The sequence below is a fragment of the Antennarius striatus genome, chromosome 1 (genome assembly GCF_040054535.1).
Source record: "Antennarius striatus isolate MH-2024 chromosome 1, ASM4005453v1, whole genome shotgun sequence".
NCBI classification, from domain to species: Eukaryota; Metazoa; Chordata; class Actinopteri; order Lophiiformes; family Antennariidae; genus Antennarius; species Antennarius striatus.
In genome coordinates this window covers 20,398,881-20,419,227 of record NC_090776.1, presented here as the reverse complement: position 1 = coordinate 20,419,227, position 20,347 = coordinate 20,398,881, and the positions used below count along the sequence as shown (strand labels likewise).

General features: G+C 40.6%; 2 protein-coding genes across 4 annotated transcripts; one reads left to right on the top strand and one right to left on the bottom strand.

Annotated features, from left to right (window-relative positions):
• Positions 1 to 2,137: 2,137 nt before the first annotated feature.
• Positions 2,138 to 13,456, bottom strand: LOC137599844 (WASP homolog-associated protein with actin, membranes and microtubules). The gene is made up of 11 exons (XM_068321063.1): positions 12,758 to 13,456; positions 11,247 to 11,420; positions 10,025 to 10,175; positions 9,100 to 9,269; positions 7,963 to 8,134; positions 6,843 to 7,027; positions 6,341 to 6,427; positions 6,164 to 6,259; positions 4,460 to 4,874; positions 3,842 to 3,984; positions 2,138 to 3,297 (listed from the first exon to the last, which is right to left on the bottom strand). The coding sequence occupies exons 1-11, from the start codon at positions 13,331 to 13,333 to the stop codon at positions 3,145 to 3,147; spliced, it is 2,322 nt and encodes a 773-aa protein (XP_068177164.1). The 5' UTR covers positions 13,334 to 13,456; the 3' UTR covers positions 2,138 to 3,144.
• Positions 13,457 to 14,013: 557 nt separating this feature from the next.
• LOC137599908 (fibronectin type III and SPRY domain-containing protein 2) lies at positions 14,014 to 20,206 on the top strand. Of its 3 annotated transcripts, none has more exons than XM_068321181.1 (13): positions 14,014 to 14,142; positions 14,332 to 14,599; positions 14,986 to 15,081; positions 15,377 to 15,610; positions 15,752 to 15,774; positions 16,451 to 16,572; positions 17,211 to 17,372; positions 17,441 to 17,575; positions 17,715 to 17,868; positions 18,050 to 18,183; positions 18,709 to 18,841; positions 18,937 to 19,113; positions 19,939 to 20,206. In XM_068321181.1, the coding sequence occupies exons 2-13, from the start codon at positions 14,429 to 14,431 to the stop codon at positions 20,186 to 20,188; spliced, it is 1,791 nt and encodes a 596-aa protein (XP_068177282.1). In that variant the 5' UTR covers positions 14,014 to 14,142; positions 14,332 to 14,428; the 3' UTR covers positions 20,189 to 20,206. The 3 variants fall into 3 exon arrangements, with proteins under 3 accessions (XP_068177282.1, XP_068177363.1, XP_068177441.1); XM_068321262.1 differs by having other exon boundaries at positions 14,080 to 14,142; positions 14,351 to 14,599; XM_068321340.1 differs by lacking the exon at positions 14,332 to 14,599 and having other exon boundaries at positions 14,102 to 14,142.
• Positions 20,207 to 20,347: the final 141 nt, after the last annotated feature.

Here is a 20,347-nt window from a genome sequence, read left to right as displayed (position 1 = left end):
GACACAATACGATCACTGAAGCGATAAATCCAATAAAAAGTCATGGTTACCTGTGAAGTGAAGGATTGTTCCAACTCCACAGGAGTTAGACACAAAGATAGGAACCTATCTGTCAGAATACCTTCTGGAAATCTCCCATGAACACTTCACCCCGGAGAATTAAAGGTAAGATGATTTTCAGACAACCCATAGAATTTATTCTGAATTCCCATGGTTTACTGGATAATTCATGTCTGGAGCTACTGGTCATTTTACTGACCAAATCTGTGAAACTGAAATACAACAAACAAAAACAGCATGTCTGGCCCTGAAACTTATACTTTCGTAAATGCAAGACATATTAATACAAACTAGTTATTAATTCCACACAGTCCAACAGTAACGAATGGTGGTTAGCTCAATGCTAACATAATATGGAAAATCCGATTGACGGGCTAGCGCGTTAGCATCGGTAGCGTGATCAACTTTTACAGTAGATAGATAGACAGTAAACCAAAACTGGTCATTATAACTAGTTGGATATCTGTCAATCTGATTGGTGACATGATTTTAGATGATATCCTGATAAATGTGATACTGTCGGCTTGTTACGTTTTCGCTTGCTGTATATTTAAATAACTGCGCTGATTGGGATTCACCGGGATGTCTACGATTGCGTCACTTCCGCTGTCATGGCACACATCATAACTTATTCTAAGTCCCCATTGATCATAAAAAAAATTAAAATGCCACGAAGCCTTTTGTTTAATCATGTACTTCAAATACAGACCTGGTTCATTTTGACTTTACTGTCCCTTTAAAAAAAGCAATGTGAATGACTGACCAAATGTGAACTTCCATACATTAAGTTATTAACTACACAACTAGAGTCAGTCAATGAGATCCATGGACGTTTTTCCTCCTGATTGATTTGCCAGGCTGTTTCATGTTCTTGTTCAGAGGCCGGCTGGCTGGCACAGGAACATCTGGCTAGAAATTCAATCAACATACATAATAGGCATCAATTTAGTCCTGACATTATTGAAGAAAAAGGCCAGTTTACAATTAACCTTTGTAGATCGCCGCTAATCACTAAAAATAGCCAGCCAGATCAATCATGTGTTTATGTAGTGTTGACAAAAATAGAATGCCCATCAGCGAAAGTGTGTTCCGAGCCTTATCTGTATTATTGTGACATGGTTATACTAACCAGCAGAGCAGGAGCCAAATATTTAAGTTATCTAAAACAGCAAATGGTCACGGCTGAGCACATTTTTTTGGTTTCTAAGACACGGCACTTCATAGAAATTTCAATAATATTGTCAATCACAATTTTGACAATTAGATTAAACTAGAACGACGTTTATAATAGCGTAACATTGTTTATTATATACTCTGACTTTTGTTTGGACCAGAAGATCTTAATGCCTCTTGAATTCATTATTTTAAAAAAAAATTAAAGTCTGACTTAAATGACAAATAAAAGGAAGAGTCCACCAATCCTAACTTGCTGCTTCAGATGAATTATCGTTCACACTCAGCTACATGAGCAAAGACGTAGCAAAGCAGAATCTCATCACTTTAACTCTCATCGAGGCTGATTGTGTGAGGTGATGAGTGGGCGAGTTGGTGAAACATCAGAGATTGTGCTGTGCTGCTCTGTACATGTCAGAGTCCTGCAGGCCATGATCACTTCTTGTTGCCATAGTAACTGGCTGTGGAACGTCATTTTGATGCTTGATTGGGGGGTTTGACCAAATAACTGCCTTGTGTCTTACCCAAGGTCTGCGACCTGTCCTTCACTTCAATTGTCTGGATGATACCAATAAACTGCAGACATTATCAGAATGACGGCGGTGCTTATGTTCAAGTGCGGCCACAGTTGCCTCTGCTAGCGGCTGCTCTCTGAGCTGAATAAACCCAATAACTGGCTGGGGATCCTGAGCTGCCAGGATAAATATTTCAATAAAGCTCATATGGGCTACAAACCTGTCACGGTGCACACAATGAGGTTCAAGGCACGGGTTTGATGAGACACCTCCTTAAATGATGGGACTCATTTAAAGACTGTCCATCCGGGAGCTGCATGAGTTCAAATGAAAAAAAAAGCTCTCATAACAGTTATGTGTAAATAAATTACCAACAATCCATGTTTACCAGCTAAAATGTCTTTTTTATTATTTAAACGCTGCAGAACAAGCATGTTCCTTCTGTTAGCAGCCTGCCTGAAACTCACAGAAATTTACATTTTGCAGATCCTTTAAGGCAGTTTGACACAGTATTTTTTTCAGTACACTATTTTTCTGTGCATAATACATCAGAGCTTCTTTTTTTTGGAGATTCAGGCAAGTTAAATTCTCTTGTCACCGATTCCATGACCACAAGTAGGAGGTTTGCCCTTAAAAACAACAGTCATGAGTTCAGATAGAGCTGTGTAAATTAAAGAGGATGAATCCAACATAGAACACGGTTCTGGAATCACAAAGTAATAACTAATAATTTAAAAAGTGCACCTAACTACACCCAAGACGATCACATCTGTGACCTACAGGGAACAGCAGCCTGGACAGTGCATCAAACAGCCTGTAATGCAAACATCGCCTGCAGACACGTAGGCTTGAAATCGACAGTTCTGATTGTCTGCATAAACTTCTTTAAGTCACAAAAACTGGGTTTGCTGCAGCCGTCATAGGAGGAAAGTTAACTTTAAAAACAGCTCAGATTTAAATTACATTCAAAGCAATGGACGTCAGCCAGGTTAACACTCAGCAGTGCGACACAATTACTTTGTGGAGTTGTGTAGTCGTATCTGCTGTGTGACAGTTTCACAGAAGGCTTTCGGATGCCGAGTGCGGAGAAATTCGGTCATTTGTACCACTGCTTGGATTTTCTTCATTATGTACCTTAAAAGCAGTCTTGTTTTGCAAAGTTAAGGATTTTTTAAACAAGCTGCTTTAGCATGGATGGATTGAAGCAGTTTGGGATGTATTGTAAGTAACATCTCGATTTTTAAAAGACAAATATGTTTCGTGTTTGACAACTTGAACACTGCAAGGTCTGAATGGGGAAAGGCATAATCCCATTCTCGTCAAAGGCTAATCAGATTAGTAGCTCAGAATATGCAGAAAACAGAGCGGGAGCGGCTCCTTCAGTGCGTCTCTGTTCTTAGCTGTCCCATTCGATGCTCTGTGTGTCGTCTCCTCTGTCCTCTTCGTCAGAGTCGGCTGACACCTTCTTCATCCTCATCATGGCGGCCTTGATGCTGCGTTCCAGCTCACTGTCTCCACCGCAGGGGTTGTCTGTCTGAGCAGGAACCACCTACAACAACAACAAAAAAGAATCAGCAGCGGACTTTTGGTTTCACAGAAAATATTTTGACAGAGATATAGATTACGATCGTCATTCACTTTATTGTTCATGCTCGTCTGCAGACGTCTGTCATGCAGTGTGTTCATGAGATGACATCTGAGGTTGTAGACAATGACAGCTGATTGGTTGGAACATCCACCATCAGCGGAGTGTGGGTGTGTGTTCATCTTAATCATAAAGCTAAGAATTCCCTTTTCCAGGTATTCACACAATGACTCATGCTGCCATGACAACCGTATAAAAACTCTTTTTTTTTTTTCTATGATAATGAGTAAAAATATCTGCTGTGAGTAAGAAACACTGGATCCATGAACATGATCAGGTAAAAATGAAAATTACATTGTGTTAATCTGTCTACGATAATGGTTTTTGAGCTGGAAATTGGCAAAAAGGAAAACATTCAATAAATTCATAGAATAAGGAGAGTGGTGGTTTATTATAATATATTGTGACAGTTTAATAAACACAGCAGGTGTTGTGCTCTTGTTCTCACCTTCCTCAGGGTGACTCCCTGTCTGATGGCCAACATCAGATTGCTCCTCAGGTCCACAACGGGAGGTGCTGTCCTGGGAGGGGGGACCTTTTTCAGCTGAATCTGTCCACGCTGCAATGAGGCCAATACTTCATCCATCGTTCCTTCAGTAATAAAATAAAAACCCCAAACAAACCAAAAAGCAGTCAGTTTGATAAATATGGAAGACCATCCTCAATAACTGTATAGTAGTGCGTTTTTATTTCACTGCTAATGAAGCATCTAAAAATGTCATTGCTGAGTGTCGCACAGAGCTGATGAATGTTTTCATATCGTTTTTAAAGCCAAGAAAATAACTGTGTCAGATGGCATCAACTCCCTGGGGCTGAAAATGAGCATCAGCAGGACCACAACTGAGGCAAAATGCCTCCTTTAGCCTCACAGGGGAATCTAGGAATTTAGAGCAGAACAATACGTCCAGGTACAGACACATCGGCGCGCGCTCGACTTTCACTGGAACAAACCTACCCGACCAACCCGAACAACATCACCCAATAAATGAAAGTTTCCAGTCCCATCCAGTAATGTGGCGTCCATTTCTCACTGCTACAGTGAAACGTGTGTGTATTTCACACTCACCGATATTTTGCTTGAGCATGCTCTTGGCTGGAAACGGAGGCTCCTCTTGTTCGCTGAGAGGCATTGGTGCGTCCTGTGAGCACAGCCCGGCTTGGACAGGTGGAGTGGGTGTAGCAGTGGGCAGCGGTGGGGGTGGGGGAGGTGGGGGTGGGGGTGGGGGTGGTGAGGAAGGAGGTGCAGTAAGGCAGGATGTTGCCGGGGGAGGCGGTGCTGAGTAGATATGGACAGGGATGTCTTTAGGCTGCTGCTTCTTGGCTCCTTTACTGTGTCTGGGTGCAGGACGGACGGTGGGAGGGCCTTCAGGGGCCACAGACGGCTCGAGGCTGATGATTGACAGCGGCTGTGAGGGATACGACACATCTGACGGAGACGTCCTCGAGTGAGGCGTCTTCAGGATGTACTGACCCTGTCGCTTCTTGAAAAAGGAGAAGAAGTTGGAGAAAATTAATTAAAAACAGGAAATCATTTTATCTGAGAAAGACAACAGTCAGCATTTCAACCATGAAGTTGATCAGTTGAAATTTGAAATTTTGAAATTTGACAGTAGAATAATGTGAAGATCATTTAAGGTCAAATGAGCCCGCAGTGTAATAAGGATCATGAGGAAACATTGACATGTACGCTTTAAGTGGTTTTGAGGACATTCAGATTCCAGTAATCCCCCGCTTATTAGCGCTTCAAGATGTGCGGCTTCACTAAATTGCAGATTTTTTAGTAGTCACGTGACACCGTACGTGCATGCTATTCGCTGACAGAATTCGTATTTGCGCTGCGTTCCGACTCACAGTTCCTCCTGCGACTTTTTCTTTAATACAAAAGTGTTTAAACAGTCTACAAGAGTCTTATAGCTGTTAAAAAACAGCTACAGGACAAACAGTTTTACACCCAAAATGTCAACTTGCATCGTACAACTGTCGACTTATACAAAAGCAGATGTAACTCTACAGTATATATTTACAAATTCATAAACCAAAGAGAGGAAGAAAAGAGGCTCCTCAGCTGTGTTGATGTTATCTGGAATGAAAAAATGTTAAGAAAACACGAGAAAGCAGTCGAGTTAGAGACAGTTTCATTAACTGAATGTGTTTCCTGCAGACTGGACTGTTTGTAATGCGTGATCAGGCAGACGAGCAGATATTGAGCGGAGCAGATGAAAATGTGGAGTCTGTTAAGAACATCGGTAAACTATTGTGTGCTGGTCCTGAGTCCACATGGGATTTTCCCAGCGCGACGCTCTCCAGCAGCTGAGAGTATAAAAGGTGTCTTTATTCAGAATATCATTTTTTAACGCAACCAGCTTGAGCATCTCTGAACTATTCAATAATTTGTTGAGGTCATCATCACTCACTTTCCAGGAAACTGGTGCTACGTTAGATGGGATGGGCCTCATCACCCGTTACCTTGGTAATCAGGAAAATGAGCAGAAAAGCTTTTTGTGGCAATCTGAGTCCATCCTGAGCGTTATCAGACATAACAGACAGAAAAGCCCATTAGTGGGAGCTGACTGGTGGGACACAGAGTGATGCTGGTTAGGGCTGTGATTTCATCACTCTAAGTTTTAAGCAGCCAAGAAGAATTATTTTCCTTTCTAAATCATAGTTTTCTTTTTAATTTTGAGGGTAAGTTCTGAAACAGGAGCCTCTGGGGTTTCATTAACGGAAGAGGATCTGCAGAGGGAGGCAGAGCAGAGACAATGAATCTGACCTCTCTGAAGGATCTTAATCTGATCAGAGTCTTCTCTCGCTCCTGGTCCACCCACTCTTTCCTCCTCTGCTCCTCCTCTTTCCTCTTCTCTAGTTTCTATGGAAAACAGAGACATATGTGAGAGAGAATGAGTGTGTAGCATCTCTGTAGGTGTTCACAGACTGCTAGGTGACGTACCAGCTGAACCTGGTGATGCTGGTTGAAGAGTAAGGAGCTCTGCTTAGCTTGCAGCTGCTTTTGCTCATGAGCCTCCATACACTGGTCCTAAAAAACAACAACAAAAAAAACAGACACACTTAAGGATCCTCAAAAACATATGAACAGACAGCTGTTTTATATTAAAACCTTAGCCAGAATGTAGTGATTGCTTATGCAAACAGGTCTTTGAGAAATCAAAAAATGAGTAAAAATGAGGTAAATACCACCTCAAATAAGGATATAAAGAGAAGATGATGAAATAAAATGACTCAAGTTTTCTTTTAGAATCATAAAAAGACAAAAAGAAGAAAAAATGTAGTAAGTAATATCTTAAAAATTGAAATCCCGGGTAAGTGAAGGGGACAGATCAATACTTTTGCTGTCTAAAACGATCAAAATACCAGGAAAGATCTTTCTGATGGGGCCAAGAACGCCTTCTTGGAATAAATGAACATGGAGGGAACTAAAACTGAAAGCAAACCTTTTTGTTGCGGAGATAAGCTCGCCGGGCGCAGATGTTTCCTCTCTTGGCCTCTAAGGTCTGCAGGCGTCTTTTGAGCTGACTGACAGCAGGAGAGTCTGCTTGTTGAATACCTGTGTGGACCATGCTCTGCAGCTCCTCCACATCTTCACACACGTCGTAGTACACCACCTCCTCCTTCAGCTCTAAAAAACACAAAAATCCTTTCATTAAGACTCTCGTCTACGTTGTGTGTTCGACTGAAGAGACGGGATGCTGTGGATACCGCCATGGAAACAGATGAAAACATGAATATACTTTGTGAATACTCTTGTGCCAAATAAGTGACGAAGGTGCACCATCACAACAACACAAGTTCACACCAAGCAGAGCTGAGACTGTCCCGGGACTCGCCCTGACGTCAATCAGAGCTGTTTTCCGTGCCGCAGCATGCACTTTGGAAATGGGATTATTCCCTGTTTTGGTGACAAATCGACTTCGGAAAGAACAAAAGGGAACCGGTCACCATAAGGACCTGAGTGAGGTGTTATTAACAGTTTGATTTCTGCAGCGCAAAAACAAATCCTGGGTCATCTGTCTGGGTTTTTATAGTCTTCACAAACGGAGTTCAACTAAGATTTATTTTGTTTTAATCATGAAATCATTTTGAACTATTTTTAAATCACTCTTTAAACTCACCAGCCCCCTTTCATTTGCAGTATTTTATATTTTTCTCTCTTCTCCCAGTTTTTCTTTGCTGGTAGAGAAACCAAACCGACACCTGTCTTCTAGGTGGGGGCATCATCCAGAGAGCAGCAAGGGGGCCAGAGGTTCCTCTTCCTCAGAAACAGACAGGCAGGACACGGCATGCACAGTCCCAAATGTCTCCGTCTCAGGAGGAGCAATTACGAAAATATTTACATGAACAAATTACTTCCCTAAAGTAAAACCCGTGCGCAAGACAGAGAGTGACCAGAAAAACAGAATTATAATGTCATACAACACTGAAGCCTTATAAGTAAAATCTGTCATTGTAAATGTAATTAACCCAGAGTCCTGATGCTGTTCATTCATTCCTGACGGAGACAGATCGGATGAGCTACATTTAAACACTCTTTTCCCACTTTAAAACAGTACTAACCTTTTATCTGCCGTCGCAGGCCGTCCATCTGAGCCACCAGCAGCTGCTCCTCGTTCTTCAGGATGTCAAACTTTGTGTCGTAAAGTTCTAGATGAGTTTCGTAGAATTGGAGCTCCAGCTGGTCCACTGTTTCTGGATGCTTTTGGTCCTCAGACGTAGAAAGGCCACCCAACTGCACCATAAGGACAAAAAAACACTAACTCTAAACATTCTTATAACTTTAAATATTAGAAACGCACAAGAAAAACTGTGTGTGTGTTTATTGCTGAAGATCTAACATAAATATGTTGTGTTTTGTGCACAGCTGAACATTTCGTGGCTTCAGTTAATCGCTATGAGTCCATTTTCATTTTACTATTAAGCCTCCAAGGTAGGACAGCAGTGCTGTGTGAGCTCGACATTATCGACCACGAGCTGACATAAAGAGTACACTTTGAATTATGTTGACTATAAATGCAGACGTGGCCATAACGATATATACGCACGCTAAATGTAAAGCCTTCATCCTGTGACATCTGCAGGGACACCAAGACAAGTCAGAGTTAATCTGTGATCAGAGTTTGTGTAGGTGGAGCTCATTGTTCTCATTATAACCTGAAAAACTCATAGTGACTTCATGGTGGTAGATAACTGCCAGCATCCTGATGCCTGATTTGAACAAGTCTTATCAATGAATAATGGTCACATGCTAAAGCATCAAACAATTCACTCTACTTTGCCCAAAAAACCTTGATCCTATCCAACACTCCTTCACCCCCCCAAACCTACCCTGCACTCTCAGATCTGCATATCCTGGCATGTTTTCAGTACGTGTATACACACAGGCTCAATCACTTATTCATGCGTGCAGGTTTTGGGAAAGCATATCGAGGGGATTCACTGTGTTTTTACAGACGGGTTATAAATAGATGAAAGGACTACAGAAGAAAAAGATCCACATCAGACTGGAATACCAGGTGAAAGAGAAAAAAAAATAGAGCGAGGAGGCAGTGTGTGTCACATCTCAACGGAGTCACAACCAGTAAAAACGACAAGCGCAGTGTCCGTCAGAATCCAAAAAAACCCACTGTAATAGTGTCATCTAATTACACAACCACTAGAGGTGCGGTGTTTCTTATGGTTTAATAACGTCCTTACCTTTAATCTAATGCTGTCTTTCTTGCGGTTCAGGCACATCTCTGTGGTTCTCCTGTGCTGCAGGGTTTCTTTGGCCAACAGGAAGCGTAGTTTGTCCTGTCTCGGAGCCGCACGCGCCCAGGCAGCAGCTCCAAAGCGACACTTATCTTCCTCCATCTGCTTCAACATCCCTGAACACGCATGTGAACGCAAGCGTCAGTTAGAACAGAATTATTATCGTAGGTATGAAGCATAATGATGAGGAAGACTCGGAAAACATTGTCTTAGGGTTAAATCAACATCACCAGAAGGATTTTCATCAAACTTGGTTGGACAGTTGGGAATGTGGCAAAGAAAAGCTCATTAAATTAAAGACAAATAAGTAAAATACTTACTTATAATCCTGAATGATTTTAGTAACTTGGTTAAATTAATAGGCATTCAAGTGGAAAATACAAAATATGTTTTTACTTTATTTTTTTGAATATTGTAAAAAAAGAAAAAGAGGTTTTTGTTACTTAAGCTTATAAAACGTGACAGAATTCCATGTAAATGTGTGGCAGGAAGACGGAAACACTGAATTCTTGAAAAAATCAGAATAAAAGGGCAGATCCAGGGATTTCTTTTTCCACCTCCTTTTACAGTGTGAGATAGGAGCTTCTTGGGTATACAGTAGTTAATAAAAAGAATTTGTGTTGTGTTCCACTGAAGGCTTGTCTAGCTTCATTATGTAAATATTCAACAAGTGTATTTATTTTCAGATTCCTAACACATCATTATTATGACTATTCTGTTTTGTGAGGATTCTTGACTTAAGATTAAACGCATCATTAATATAAAATGCTGTTGTGCACTTCATTTCCTTACTGTTGTGGCTCGACACATGAAAGTCATTCATTAATTCAAGACAATGATAAAGAAGAGAAATAAACAAAGTAACTTATACCAGCCAGAGCTTTTGAAGTCTGTGCGAAGTAGGTGACAGTGATGTCCTGAATAGAGGCAACAGCATCTTTTGCTTTCCTTCTCCACTCCTCAGCCTCCGTCTCCAGAGCAGCAATTCTCCGAGGACCCAAGTCCTCAAACTCCAAAGACTTCTGCAGGGAACAACCATAAGCAACACAGTAGACGACTTTAACACACACTCCCTGTTAGCTGAGTTCAAACCCATTATGCAACTACAACAAAAGGTTTTCATGAAAGCTCTTGGCCTAGTTGTACAAAACAGTCTGAAGTCAGTTAACTGTGGGACTGAAGGTGTCTGTCTGTCTGATCACAAAGCAGTTTCATTCAGTGTGGCCATCCGCTATGCCACGCAGATAAACAGAGCAGATCCGGACAATCGTAACGCACCAGATTATTGAAGAGACGATAGCAGAAAAGAAACACACACACACAAAAAAAGTTGACTAGTATTTAATGAGATCTGGAGAGACGTAATTAGAAACTACCAAAGAGCAATTAAACTCACAGTATGAAGCCTCTCCTCCTTCAGGTCTTTAAATGAAATTGATATAACTAATAGAGTCAAAGATGACAAATATAACCCGAGGTCCTGCTCTACATGTTGTCCTTATCTGCCCCGCTGCTCCCTTTTCCATTCTTTTCATTTAATGCGTTCCTTTTTTTCAACTGTATTTATTATCTTTTTGTTGCTTTTTTATGGTTTTACATTTTGCACCTTGTGTCTTGTTTTTATTTGATCTGAACTTTTCCTTTGTTTTCCTTTTTCTGCTCCATGATTTTCTGGCAACACATGCGGGGTGTATCCTTCCAGCTGGGTTAGGCTCCAGCAACACACGTGATCCACAAAGCAGAAAAGTGTCTGACAACAAGACGATTACAGTGGTCTCATCTTCAGCGACGGATGGGTGGTTTTCCGTAAGCAAGGAGTGTTTGGCTTCCTGATATTAATTTCTCTTCACAAGAACCTTGCTTTGCCTGTCTAAACTCTGTTTATAAAGGTGCTATATGGACAAACTTGAATTATAAATATGAAATTGCTTGGATTTGGCAAAATCTATAAACAGATTTTGATTTTGGTGAGAATCTTTCACATTTTTTGTATTGTAAATCATTCCAATACTTGTTGAAAATTAATGCAAAAGATTTATTTTGATGTCTAAATAGAGAATACAGTATAATGATGATCCTTTAAATAGATTTACCAGGATCTCCATCTTGTAGAGACAGGCCAGCTCTCTCATGTCCCTGAAAGGCTGCAGCAGATAGTGGTAGAAGGTGGTGGCCACGGTGACCAACTCCTGGTAGGCCTCGTCTTCGTCCTCGTAGATGCCGAGCAGGGAAACCATTCGATCAGCAGTGGCGTGGCTGTGCAGCAGCTGGAAACACAACACAGATAAAGGCCTTCGCTTGGGTTTATTCTCAGAATGAAAACAATCATTATATTCAGATAAGATTTTAATGCTAAAAAAGCAGATTTTTGCTTCAACTTTTTAAAAAAAATCAGTATTGGATTATGAAGATGTGTTATACATGGGTGCTTCTGCTCGATGGCTTCAGTTGTTTAGATGTCTAGCATTCTTCTCTGAGGTTTTTTACTAACTGTACACCTTCGAATCATCACTGTCAGTTGGACTCTCAGGTAGGATGATTGAGGAGAGAAATTCAGAAAATTATTCTCTCCGTACAAATGATCAAATATTAGTTTGTTTTACACTAGATGCGACAGATGTTTCTCAAGTTGGCTTCAAAAAGCGTCAGATTTCTCTGAGCTTTAGATGTGGACTTGTTTCTTGTCATCCTGCCTTAAGGGATCTTTCATTAACGTTTCCATCTAACAAAAACATGGATGTCCAAATCACAACTTGATATTACAAGCCCTTCAATCCAAAAGTATGTTAGGGGACATGCAAAACTTCCAAACTAATGAATAAACTGTTGCAACATCTAGAGCTTCGACTGTAGTACATACAGTCGAACAATCCCAACAGGACTGTTCTCAGCCCAGAAACTCCACTGTGTGGTGCTAATTGTGCAAAATAATGTTCAAAAACAGCACTAGAGTTTATTTGTTTCAATTTCCTATTTCTACTTTAAATCATCAAAAACAAATTATAGTAATTTCTCTATTATAGTTTTATTCCTTGAAAAGCAAAATTATATAGCATTTCCTAGCTGTTTGCAATAACCAACTCAAACAAGAACAGTTTAATTAGTTAAACACAACTGATATTGCAAGTGTCTTCCCAAACATTCTAAAATGACACTTTTACTGACTCTTATGGGCTCAAAATGACCTGAACCCTTAACAACAAGCATCTCTAGTTCTATGTAGAGACTCTTCTGCTGTGACTTGTTCCAAAGCGAAGCAGAATCAGACATTACCGTCCAGAAACTATCCTGAGGAATCCTAGTCCATTTGTCAAAAGCAAATAAAACAATGCAATGCAGATTTTCATAACTTGTGTTTCTAGTCTCCACTGTTTTAAGATGAATGAACAGATCAGTCTTTTCCATCAGCTCTCATGCAAAAGATAAACTTTGTGATTCTACCAATTAAATAAGCAAAGTTTCCTCTTTAGTATCTGAATTGTAAAGTCCTCTTATAAGGGATGATACTGGGATGATTTTGTTTCAAACTAAGATTTTGGCTGTAATAAAGGTAGTAAAGGTAAACCATCAGTCCCTCTTGCTCCTCAGTTGTAGCTCCACCCACCTGCCTCAGGTGACCTTTGACTCTTGCCATCTCTTCCTGCATGCTCTTCCTTTTGAACTCTTGCAGATTTTCAAAATACTGGTCGACGTCTCGCTCATCCTGGGTGAATAAGGTGTCGAGGACGATCTTCCGTCCACACAGGTCGATGGCTGTGCTCAAATACTTCTCCAGTTTCCTACAAGAAGAATCATAATCCGTCTCGTCGTCTTTGATACTCGACCTCCGATTCTGGAAGAGCAGGTCCCAAATGTTGCCGTCTTCGAACTCTGACAAGTCCGGGAAGCATCCCCATAATATATCTGCCACGCATGTGAACTGTTGATGAATATATTTCAAATCGTTCACGGAGAAAAGTCCAGCCCAGCTCATCTGAGGGTCGTCGCTAACGCTAACCTCGGCCTTGCGTTTCTGCCGTTGTAAGGTACGATTGTGGCAGGTGACGGCGAACTTACTCTCGATGACGCTCCACTGAACAATGAAGCCCAACTTAAACGTCTCAGGTTCTTCAAATAGATTACTTTTGACGGCCACCCAGCCCTCCAAACTGTCTGACCGCTCATAGTCCATCTTGCTCATCTTTAAAGACACTTTCCTTCGGCCTCCAAGCAGCTGCGGACTCTGTTTACAACGTCCGCCATTGATGTGACGTCAGCTGCCTTCAGGGACATTAGAAATAATCGGAAGTTTTTGGAAACAGAAGTCAGCGACGTTACAGAGTAATGAACGTTGAATCAGAATGTCTTCTTTTTAATCACGCTTGTTCGTAATTGATATTTTAATAGTGTGAAAACAATGAAAACTGTAATTCTATGAACTTAGACGATCATTGAAGTAGAACGTAATTCCTCTGACTAATATGCAATTTCTCCCCAGTAATCTTCCTTTCCCTCTCGCTACATACACAACCTTAAAAAAAAGCAATCTTCCCCTTAGTTAATTAACATGGGATTCTCAGAAAGAAGATTAGAAGTCAGGTTTTCATTATCCAGTGCGTTGACATTCTGCATCTGAAACTTTACGAGGATCTTTGAAAGCACCACAATGTTCCAAGTATTGTGTTCAACTCTGACCTTTGAATCACATGTTCGGGGATTTCCACATCCTGTTCTCAGAGAAATAGATGATAAAAACCCAGAAAGTGGTACAAACTACCTTTTAACACTGTTAATAAAAGTCAGGCCTCTTAGGACTGTGTGTGTTTTTAAATGAATTAAGTGTTTCTTTTATGAACGTTTGACATACCTACAGCATGCGCAATTTGAGTCTTGTCTATTTTTGTCCCAGCCTCTGGGTGAGGGTTGGACTGTGTGCAGATCTGGCTTGTCAGACTCCACTGCTGGCCTGAAATGGTTGCTGAGAACAGAATGGATTACTGAATTTTCCAGGTAAATGTGCCATCAAGAAAAACTAATGTAAAGAAAAGTCACTTTCTGAAGTGTTAAACTGCATTTATGTACTTTGAGATTAAAATCTGAGGTGTTTCTTTTAATAAATCAGTAGATGTAAATCAGAAAGTCTGAGTTGAAAAGTGAGATGAGAAAAAAAAAATTAAACCAACCTCTGACCTCTGGCAGTTATTCCCTTCATGGACAGTATGAGATCAGAGGAGCCAGACTGGATGTGATTTAAGAGGAAGTTGAGCACCAGGACTTCAGCAGAACGTCAACCACCATGGAGCCCTATAATGTTTCAGAACGAGGGGAGCCGGGTACCCAGAGGTTCTCTGTTGGCACCAAAGAGTCTCTTAGTTTTGATCCTTGTGAGGACAACAACTCTCCATCTCCCACTGGGGCAGACGATGGACATGATGATGATAGTGTATTTAAAGAAGGAGAAATCGAGGTGGGGACACAAAACACAGCTATGTCCCAGGATGTATGAGTAAAATTGTTGATTTTTTTTTTTTTTAATGTACGTACCTCCTGTTATTTTGTCAGCTCAGTTTTGGTGAGAATGAATCGAAAAATAAAAGCAGCAGCTCAATGAACATGAGGATTAAAGAAAACAACAATCCAGTCAGATAATCATCCTGAATCTGAACCGTTGCTCATTTCCAGTAATTAACCATGATATTTCACTTATGGGTTGACTGACTTATGTAATTTTAGATTTCCTTTTAGCTAAAATGAAACAGACCACATGAAAGGATTATTATCAAGCCACACACATTTGCAGGAGTGGTTGTAGTTAAATTTGTCTTAAAATGAAAAGTCTGATTTTGTTTTCAGAGTGAGAGCACAATAATCAGGGATCGTTTGCAAGAGAAGGTCGCTGAGATGGAACACTTTGCAGGACATCTGGAGGAAATCTTTCTCACTGTGGAGGTAAATGTCATATTCACAATTTTTCTTTGCAAAGCTGTGTTGGAATGTGTTTTGACTTTACTTTATTTTTAGTATCTTGGAATACTTTCTTTTATAATTTTGTTTTACTGAACTGACAAACGCGTCTTTCCAGGTGAGCCCAAGCTCAAAAAATCAGATGCATCAGTTACATTAATCATGTCCAGTGATCTGCTATGACTGCCTCACTTCTGCATTTCTTTAATGTTGTGTGTTTAATGCTTATTTCATATGCACACCACTCTAATCATATACTGTTTATATATATATATAACAGGAGAATTTTGGCCGCCGGGAGCAGCACTTGGAGCAGCACTACAATGATGTGCTGCAGACTTTGTCTCAGCGATACGATGAGAGGTCGGCTGGACTGGAGGAAGAGAAAAAGGGCAAGTTGGAGAGTCTGTACAGTCAGCTGTTCGCCTGTGGTCAAGCAATGGACGCCTCCAAGGAGCTTATAGAGATGGCACAAGAGATCCACCGCAGCCAGGACAAGAGGGTGTTCCTGAAGGTGTTGTATCCTGTGTCCCATTTTTGTCATTTGTCATTCAGATGTAGATTACAGTTGCATACATGATGGTAAAATGTGAAAAAAAAGAAAGTATGTGTACATAATTCAATTTCAATTCCATTGTTTGGCCTTTATCAACAGGCTGTTATGTCAGCCATTAAAAGGTAATTATGATGCACGACGTGAGTGTGTGGCAGTGACTGCAGTGGGAGACTAACCATTAGCAGTTACTATTTAATTTCATTTGTTTTTGCCCATAATTCCAGACTAATATTAAACAGACTAGTGGTAGAGGAAGTATATAGATTAGTTATTGATAGTAATCCATCTCCGCACAAATACCAGATTCTTTTCTGATGCCTATTAAGTAATGTAATCCTGCAGTTTATCAGAAACATTCTCCAAATTTGACATACATGATTTTCACTTGGCAAATAATGTTATTTTACAAGTAACTAGTAACTGCAGAAGAGTAAAAGTAGGGTTCTACAACATGGAAATACTTGGCTAAAGCATAAAGATGTTGAATTTGTACTTAAATACTGAAATGGAGAAAATGTGTTTGTTACAGAGGAAAATAAGATTAATTTTCCGCATGAAATGAAGTACTTGTTCTTGGAAAACATATTTACAGAGAGATCTTTAATCAGTGACCACTTAAGTTATTTCCAGAGTATTTTGACAACTTCAGCATGACATATGCAAATTCTAACCAGCAAAACCCCGTCAGTCCACTTGTTGACTTTTTGAATGATCCAGATGAATGGCACGGCATGAACAGTTTGTCCTTTGTGTTAAATTTTGGGGCTATGATCTCCTTTTCTGTTTGCATTGCTCTAGAATTGAGGAGTTTGCTAAAGATGAGATTGACCTCACGTTGGCCACAAATCTTGAGTTTAACACGCCACTAGCTGATCTGTCAGATGTCAAAACCATGATGGACTCAATCAACGTTATTCCAGGTCTGATTTGCTGCTCATCTTTCTAGCACCATACATAGACGAAGGTTAAAGTCTGCAGTTTCTTGGAAATAGGATAAGATAGCAGAGTCTAGATTCAGGTATTGGTAAAGTGAAACCAGGAGTTAGACAACAACCAGCTGAAACAACATTGTGTAACAAAATTGCAAATTTACAGTGAAATTTAAAGAACAACAATTTATCTTGGACTGATTTGACCTAAGTAACGCCTGCACAGAAATCAGTACTTGAATGCTTTGATACTTAGAAGCAGAATTGATGCAGTAGATTTGAGCCTGGAGAAATATTTAACATTTACCCAGAGTAATAAAGGAAAATCGTCACAGAAAAAGTGAACTTTCCCTAAAGCTCATCAGTCTGATATATTCACTTTTTAAAAATCAGATTGTATTACTGTCATATTTCTTTACAAAAAATTGTCACGGTAAATTCAGTTTCAAGGTTACTGTTTTAAAGATAAGGATTTTAATGTTTAATCATACAAAGGTGTCAGCGATGAGCTTAAACATTATCAAAATGTACCACACTCATTTCAAACTGCTCCCATATGATCATCCTAATACTTTTGATGTGACTGGATAGTAAAATGAAGCTAATAATGTCTCTCCCATATAAAACAGCTCCATCTGCTCCAGTCATCAACCCCCAGATACTAAACTCTGCCACCCAGACGTCTTTGAGGGTCTGCTGGAGCTTGTTCTCTGATGACACGGTGGAGTACTACGAGCTTTACTACAGACCAGTACTGGAGGACACACCGGTCGACAGCACCAGTGCACATGGTACAAGTGAGACGCTGGTCTTTATATTTAGATCAGTGCAGCAACATTTAAATCTGTTTGCTTTTCAGTAAACAAGGTAAAAGTGAAGGAGACCCACTGCACTGTAACAGATTTGCTGCCCAATGCTCAGTATGAACTGTGGGTGACCGCAACCAACACCACAGGCATCAGCCCAGCGAGTGAGAAGGCGTTATACATGACAGGTAACAAATGTCACACTCCTATAGCTACCCGAGTCTCTGTTGACGTCACATCTGTTCAAATCACTGTTTATACAGATTTTTCTCTATTTTGTTTTGACACCATCCTCACCTTATTGGTTACAAATCTATTTCTGTCCAGTGCCGTCACCTCCAGTGATAAAGCAGAGTGAGTGTAGTAGCTGTCCAGAGGCCGCGTTGATCCGTTGGGAGTCAGGAAACACCAATCCTGTAGACTCTTACACCGTTGAGTTCAGAGAGATGGGCACTGACAGCACACAGACGGGTGTTACAGAGTAAGATCTGCTGTTAACATACACTTAATATGTGATTAACAAATCTTGAGTATATTTGCTCAAGCATTTTTCACGGGCAGAGGGATGCTTAAAATCTCTTGATGGTCATCGTCCAAAGTTTGTTTTTGCAAAGGAGGAGTCTGAATTAATTTGTGTGTTTTCCAACTTATTAACTCCCCAGGTCTATAGTTGCTGTACCCAACTGTCAGTCTCTGATCCAGCTGCAGGCAGGACGACGGTATCTCATTTCTGTCAGGGCAGTGAACATTGGCGGTCCAAGCAACAGGAGTGAAGACATTACCGTGTCGACAACAGGTGACAAACATGGTGCATCAGCACATTTGAGGCAGTGGTGGAAGTATTCACATCATTTACTCTAGCAAGTGCACATCACATGTACTGTACCTTGTTGGTATGAATACAACCTGAAGTAACAAAAGTGTCTCGCTGTGTTTGAAATTTCAAGAACTCCAGATCATGACCAAAATTTGATTTTATGCTACGGTCATTTTTGGTAAAAATTCAAATGAAAAATCTATCCATTAGTTTTTCTATAATCCTGCACACCAACCAATCACATAACCTCCTTCTTGTACTGGAGACAAATGGAAGGCAGAAAAAAATAAAGAATACACTCAGTATGAAGACCTTTATTGAATAGACCCCCTTAGAATCGTGACTCCTTTCTGCACATTTTGAGAACTCATCTGAGAAGTTACTTGTTCAGTGTATTTCAACTAAAAACCTAAAAATGTTAAGTGGGAGAGTTTGGATGCAATTACCTCAACATTGTCCCTCAGAACAGATGAATCAGCGAGGTTTTTCATTGTGCATGTGCAGGTACATTCTTCCATCTACTGGAGGACACGGCTCATCCCTCCCTGTCCGTCTCTGCGGATGGCTTCACCATATTTAATGGAGACGAGGAGCTGCCAATCAGCGCCATGGCCTTAGATGACAACACCTTCACCAGGTACATTACACGTCTACTCACGTGACAGACGACAACCGAAACTTTAAGACAAGTGTTTGAGTGTAGAAATAAAATGCGTGCGTGTGTGTCCACAGATGTGTTGCTGTCCTGGGGGATCTGATCCCAGTGCGAGGAAGGCATTACTGGGAGATTGAGGTGGATGAAGCCACCGAGTTTAGGATCGGTGTTGCGTACGAAGACACAGAGAGGAACTCCTATCTGGGAGCAAACAACACCTCCTGGTGTATGAGACACATTCTCACCCCGTCCAGGTCGAGTTCTCACCTTTACAGTGACATTAACCTTTATGCTCTTTGGGGTCATTGTTGTAAATGTGTTGCATGTTGTAAATCATACTTACATTTTTATTAGATTTCTACCCATAATTCACATCATCTTCATTAGAAATTCTATTATTGGATTTTTTAAAATAGCCCCAATCTACTCTATCAGGTCAAAGGATAACAGATTAGTGGATTAGAATTAGAAAGCCATCAATCACTTACCGAGTACTATTTTTACTAAACGTCACTGGAATTTGTTGGATGCTATACGCTATGGAATTATTCCTTTTGTCATTCCAGTTGATAAACTGGGTTTGGGCTGAACACAGCACACAGACGCAGGTTTTTCAAAACGACTGATACTCTTAACACGATGACTCGAAGTATGACTGCAGTTCATAGAAACTTGGCCCAAACTATTTTTAGTCAGCAGAAATATTTCCTTAAGCACCAAAAAATGTGTCTGCTCCATATAAATATTAAGTCTGTGGAAGGGACAAGAACCCACAGTTCAATGTTATTTTGCAGGTGTTGCTATGGCAACACTTCTTGGAATAAAGAATAGTTGAATTGTCACATTTAGCAAAATCAGAGCAGCATATCACACGAACCCTGAAGGTGGATTCCACGGATGTGGCTCTGCCCACACTTGGATTAATCACATCTTTTGTTTTCTTAGATCCACAGCTATTTGAAATCCTGCTGTTGGTTTTATTACTCCTGCCAGCTCAGTGGGAGGATTGTCCCTAACAAGATGCGAGGGAAAGCGTTTCATTACAACTGCTACCCTCTCCCTTTTTTGTCCCTGTTTAGACACAAATATGAGTTCCTGCACGGAGGTTGGAGTCCTGATTTGAGGATTACGGTGAACCCGGAGCGGATTGGAGTGGCACTGGATTATCAGAGGGGGACTCTGGCCTTCTTCAATGTGGAACTGGAACAACACCTACACACCTTTCAGTGTCACTTCCAGCATTACGTCCTCCCCTGCTTTGCTCTGGACAATCCAGGAGCTCTAACAGTGCACAACGGTATAGAAGCTCCTGAATACGCATTCATCTGACACCAGCTGTCTGTTCAGTCAACATGAAATAAACCTGAGCTGACAGTAAACAGTTTTGTTATTAATACTTATCCAGTGAAACAACTGGACTTTCCTCAGCAGCATAATGTGTGGCATCTACAGACAAAATGGGGTTTTCAGTTTTTTTATTATAGTATT